The sequence below is a fragment of the Cyprinodon variegatus genome, unplaced genomic scaffold, assembly GCF_000732505.1.
Source record: "Cyprinodon variegatus isolate N-32 unplaced genomic scaffold, C_variegatus-1.0 Scaffold414, whole genome shotgun sequence".
NCBI classification, from domain to species: domain Eukaryota; kingdom Metazoa; phylum Chordata; class Actinopteri; order Cyprinodontiformes; family Cyprinodontidae; genus Cyprinodon; species Cyprinodon variegatus.
The window spans coordinates 349,789-355,758 of NW_015150867.1; the positions used below are offsets into that span (position 1 = coordinate 349,789).

The window sequence follows — 5,970 nt, forward strand, 5'->3', positions numbered from 1 at the left end:
TACAGGACTAACATATAGCCTAAGCTGTAGATTTCTGCAGCTCCTTTAGGGTTAAGATGGGCCTTCTTGCTTCATTGCTTCCTTTACCACCAGCCTGTTTGAGGCCTTTCAGTAAATACAATTTTAAAACCATATGTTATCTAATTTCTGCTAATTAAAGCTCTGCATTGTGATTGTCCAAATAACATTTTCAGAAAACAGATTAAGGAGGATTACGTGAAAAAGTTTATAGGGGACGAGATCTTTTGCAATAACTTTATTATCTCTATCCACCTTCTGCTCTGAGTGATGTTTAGTACCTCTAAAGAATTTCTGTTATTACTTTCTCATACAATACCATAAAATGAAAATGTGCAAAAAAGCTTTACAAAGACTTACTTTAATTTACATTTACTTAGAGTAACAGCAGCATTTTGACATGTCATTTTTGACGAAAGTAAATAACCGAGTTTAAGTAATTGAGGACAAATATATTTACCTTAGCACCATATAAAAAACATAAATATGTAATGTGTGAAACATAAATGTAGCATATTCTGCCACATTTAAGATGTATTCAGTTTTTTGGGGGGTCAATATACAGCATGTTTCGATGCTTGTGCGTACTGCTCTCATCAAAAACTCACCTATGTAACCATGTGACCAAAAGCACCACAGCAGTCTGAGCTCACCTTAAATACAAGAGCTTTCTAAGATCAAGTTGATTTTTGGCAACAAAACACATCAAACTTACCTGATTATACATGTTTTTGGTTGTTTTTATGTACGATTTGATCTAAAGAGAGGAACACTGCCTTGTTTTTACAAGTAACGCTATGACTTCTTTTTAATCACAATTCAAAACATGGAGGGAGACTGTTTTAATTTACAGCAGTGGTGCCAGTTGCTTTCAGGAAGTTGCCGGTCTAAAGCCCCTTGTAGCTAAAAGTTACAGTGCTACTTTAAAAGCTATTCTTTGGCAGCCATTTTTTTTTTTCTGTGCTTGAGCCAAATGGAGTAGGGTGATTGATTGGGGCTTCAATGTGAATCAGTATTTTAACTCAACCTCCATGCTTTCATTGTGTTGCATTGACCTAAACTATCTAATAATAACTGACGTTTGAGTGCCATGATAGATTTATGTTTCGTTAAATGTAAAGTTCTTATAAAAAAGCACAGACTGAATATATGGAGAAAATTAGGCTTGCAAAATCACTACATTTTTGCTAATGTAATGAGGACAATTTTGTTGAAATAGTTGTGAGAAACTCATACTCACGCATTTTATCAGATTAGAGATGCTAGTCAGGACTGGAGCAGAAAATACTGGTAATAAGTGGATATTTTCCACTTTGCTGAATTACAAGAGTCCTTTTAAAATCCTTGTATGTTTTTGAATTCTCTAAAAAATTTAATTGGCATTAAATTCTTCCAGACTTCTTTTTTTCCCAACTAGAGAGAACACATTATAAAACGTTTTTGTTTTAAATTAGTTTCATGCCAGGAACTATGCTTTGTCTCCTCTTGTGTTTGGGGTTAAATGCATTGATGCACTTTGGATTTATATCCAAACCTAAAATCCTCACACTTTAACACTTTCCAGCTGCATTTTATGCCACCTTGTGTTTTTTTTTTCCTTCCATTACTTTTTAGTAAACAGTATTTCTTAATTTCAGACACTGAAATTTGCATAACCATAATGAACTACAAGCCTGATGACAAAAAAAGAAATGTAACCTTTCATTATAAACACACTTTGCAATGGCTGCGTGTACATGCTGGTGGTATGATTCAGAAACCCAAACTCATAATTTAATGATGGTGGAAGAAAATGATGTGGGGTGACTTTCTTCAATAAATAGCTTGAAAAATCTCAAAGTTGTATAAATGCCTTCAACCTCAGTGCTGATTGTGTTTCCTTTTTCACTCCGTCCACCTCATCAAAATTATTTTCCTGCCTGGAAAGGAAGGAATAATACAACAGCAAAGAAACGTTCCCCAGAAATGAACCTCCATAGATTAAACCACTAACTGCCCAGAACAATTTAATTTCCATAAACTCTGGCTTTGAAAGAAAAAATATTAAAGGAGTTGAAAAATTTATAATAGTGCAAATTAAGTAATATAAAAACATTTCTCGTTTAGTGTTTTTTCCTTTCGCATTAAAAAAACTAAAAACCAGGATGGCTCCAATGACCCCTCGGTAGAGCGGTTCAAGGACACGGGGTTTGCAGAACTTGGTACGAAGCAAGTACGCCCATATTGTTCCCAGCACCCAAATTAAGATGAGGCCAACTGTGCAGTAGACATTAAGGAGGAGGAGGAGGCTGTAGCTGAGAGTGAGGCTGGTGATGGTGAAGAGTTTGTAGAGGAGATAGACCAACGTGGCGCCTAAGGAAAACTTTTTTTCTCTGAGAAGGGATTTGTGCAGGAGCCACCGATAGTCCACCAAGGACCAAGCCAGATTAAAAAAAGAGAAGGCCAGAGACAGATCTGCAAAACAAGCAGATTTATAAATTATGATTCTTAAAAAAATATTAAGTTAGAAACGGATTGCTTTGTCTACTCACATTGTAGGATGGACCACTCATGGTGGCTGTGGTGAATGTAAAGCTGTAAAAGAAGCTGGGGAGCGCTCTCCAAGAAAGTCTCAAAAAGCTTCAACATAGACAGATCAGTAGCCTTCCAGATTAGTTCCTGTATATTTAATTCTTCAGATGAATTTTGTCTCTGGATTTCCTTGTTCCCGTCTTTCAGCAGATGGTAATACCTGGTAACAGAGTCCAAGAAATAAAAATAAAAAACTGCTAAAAACACATGTCAAGAGGGTGTTATAGTGTAGCACAAATTAAATGTGGTAATTCAAATTTGCAAATTACAAATCCTTTATAAATGACATTGGCGCATGGACATACCTGACTAGGATCCCCATCCCGAATGCATGAAGGGCCAAATACTGTCCTTTCTCATCATCTTCTTTATCTTCTTCCATCTTTTCTAGGAACCATGCATAGCTGAAGACTTGGTTTACTGTCAGTCCAGTGATTATAAACAACGCAGTCATTCCACTCCAAACGTACTGTGTTTCTTGAAAATATCTGACAGCCAGGGCAGTGTCTGTGCATATGTCTCCCAAGTATAAGAGTAGTCCGCAAAGGGTTAATAACCAGCGCTGCCTTGAGTACCGCATGTCTGACGTCCGTGTTGCTGTCATCCTTTAGAAGCGCTGGCATTCATGTTTCTGTCCTGTTCCAAGGAGGAAATGCTCTGACTTCCTGTTCTGATAAGCTTTGTAGTTTCTGTACGTGACATTCAATATCAAAGGTGGCCTTTGACCCTCTCTGGAAAAGAGACAGAAATAAAACATGTCAGCTTGAGTTCAATAATTTACAATTATTTTAAAAACACATATTTGATTTCTTTCTAAAAAAAATAAATCCTTAAGGAATCTTGGATCTTTATTGTTAGTAAATGAAAAATCTCTCTAATTACTATCCCTGATTTTCATAAATAACACAATTTGGAATATGAGCCAGTATTTTATAGAAAAATTGCCGCATAATCAAAACTATGATAGATCATCGAAACTTTGAATGAGAAGTCTAATGGAATTAATGGAAGAAGCCTTTTGGTGAAAATTGGAAGCCTCTACATTTGATCAGCCTTCTAATACAAAAGATTGAATAGATTTCTGTAAATCTGTATCTTGATTGGTTAAAGAGCACTTGACTCCTCCCCCAGAAATATTGGTTCTGCAGAACTGATGAAAAACTTTGGAATTCGTCCAAGAAATCCACGGAGACATTATTGCATTTAAAAATGTTTCAATGAGTAGGTAGGATAAAGGGGTGCCAAATATACATACAAAAAATAAGGGCAACAGAGATAAAAAAAATAAAAAATAAAAAAATTTGGCTCCACTCTGTGAGATACACAACAATGGAACTCCCATGATGCATCATCCTTAAAAAGTGACAAGTATGCATCCTTTAACCAAAGAGGTAATGAAAATAATAACAAAATAACCACAATAGCTAAATATATAAATTCCCAAAATTAGTAGGAATTACCAATAATATTTAATAATTACAAGAAAAATTAATTTAGCAAGAAAAAAAAACAACACAAAACATACAAAGAAAATCACTAAGTATAAATTCAGGCTCCTACAGAATCCTTCCAGAGGATTTTATTCTACAGAGTTAGAAGGGCAAAAAATCCCTTTTAGAAGAATTTCCTCAGTACTTTTTCTTTTGTTTGTTATGTTTTTATAATATAATGCATCCTATCAATTCCTGTAAGTTAATGTTTTGTTGTCATCCGCACCTTGAACATCCCGAACCGCTTTTCTCAGAGCAATTTTCCTTAAATCTAATGGTGGAAGCATTTCAAAGGGATGAGGGAAGATCAGTGCCACCTGCCTGTCTCTGTTTCTCTTCGCAGCAGACAGGGTCACTGTAGAAGCAGAAAAGCAGAATATTACTCCAGCCAATGCAGACAGGAATACCAACTAACTTCACATCAGCTGCCTTACTTCTCATCCTTATTACATTTGATCTTCTTTTTTCCCCTTCTTGAATTAGATGCTATAATGTGTCTGTGCTGTTTAACCTTTTATAAGACTGACAATCTCTTCATAAATATAAATAAATATTTTAAAACCAATTCCCTCGTCAACTTGTTCTTTTTCATCAGGAGAATTAGCTTATTTATTATTTTTTTGCTGCCATTTCAAATAGTTTTTTTCATTTTTTTCCTAAACTAATCATAAGTTTATTATCAAAAGTTATTCTTGATGAAATGAGTAATATGCTCCTGTTTAAAATTTAAAAAGTGGGATTCTCTTTTGCTGATTCTTAACAGGTATAGTATGCTCTGATAAGTTTACAGTAAACTTCAAGGTCTTCATTTTCTGCACTAGAGATTGCTCTGCTGAAAGGTTAAACAATATTTGTTTAGAAGCATTTCATTAGATCAGCAGACGGGTTGGTTTATTAACATAATCAAGAATAACATTGTTGTTTTTTTTTCCTTCTACGAGCATATCTTCTTCTGATATAATCTATTGTAAGTTTACCTTATTACATAAACTTAAATATCTTAACATGATCTTAATTAACCTGGTCAAGCACACATAGAAAAGCCCCACAACATGCTAAATTATTACATTTACAATGAATACATATAAACATTATCAAACTTACAGAGACGGTTTGTCCATGGCGGAAAGCTCTGTACAGTCACAGCTGGAGACTCCACTCCCTCCGGTTTTCGTTTTGTTTCTTCTGCAACCTGTGATTAGCCCCACCTCAGCAACCAGTAAACAAACTTATACCCAGAGCAGAAATGTGTTGTTGCATAACAGATCTAATTCCTATGAAGGTGTGGTGATGCAAGCAGGAATGTGATCTTTACACTTTCCTGTCATGCTTCTACATCCATTCAAAACTCACAGACAAGATTAGCATGGATATTGCCAGGCGAGGTTTCCGGGGGAGTGAGAGGAACTCATGGACGGAGACTTGAAGAGAATGTCAGGATTATAGTTGACACATAAGGTTGGATAGTGAGATATTTTAAGAAGTTTCATTCTCCTTTTTTTGTTTTTTTTTTTGTTTTGTTTTTTATCAGAGTTTTTTTTTTTAAAGTAAACATGTTCTTAAAGGTAAAACTCCCAATTTTTCCAAAAAGAACCATATATAGACATTAAAATACCTCATATTTCTACATAGGTACACTGTGTTGTCATTATTTCCATTGTAATTACTTCATATGACTCAGTTTACAGTGTTTCTTTAGAGCTATTCAAACCACTTTACACTTTGCCATGTTATAACTGCAGCTTTCGGTCTATTTTTTTAAAGGTCAACCAACTATAGCATATAATTGTGATGGTTTTTGTTGTTGTTGTTTTTTATTTATTTTTTTTTTGTTTAACAAACTAATACGGGTGGTGTACCCAGGGCTGCTAACTTTTCATCAAACCTTGGA

At 34.9% G+C, this 5,970-nt stretch overlaps 1 protein-coding gene across 3 annotated transcripts; it reads right to left on the bottom strand.

The window, feature by feature from the left end:
* Nucleotides 1-398: 398 nt before the first annotated feature.
* On the bottom strand, nt 399-5,246 carry xkr9 (X-linked Kx blood group related 9). 3 transcript variants are annotated; one of them, XM_015388108.1, is made up of 5 exons: nt 5,184-5,246; nt 4,322-4,434; nt 2,895-3,320; nt 2,550-2,749; nt 399-2,472 (listed from the first exon to the last, which is right to left on the bottom strand). In XM_015388108.1, exons 3-5 carry the CDS (start codon nt 3,191-3,193, stop codon nt 1,853-1,855), a joined length of 1,119 nt encoding a protein of 372 aa, XP_015243594.1. In that variant the 5' UTR covers nt 3,194-3,320; nt 4,322-4,434; nt 5,184-5,246; the 3' UTR covers nt 399-1,852. The 3 variants fall into 3 exon arrangements, with proteins under 3 accessions (XP_015243594.1, XP_015243592.1, XP_015243593.1); XM_015388106.1 differs by having other exon boundaries at nt 4,306-4,434; XM_015388107.1 differs by lacking the exon at nt 5,184-5,246 and having other exon boundaries at nt 4,306-4,500.
* Nucleotides 5,247-5,970: the final 724 nt, after the last annotated feature.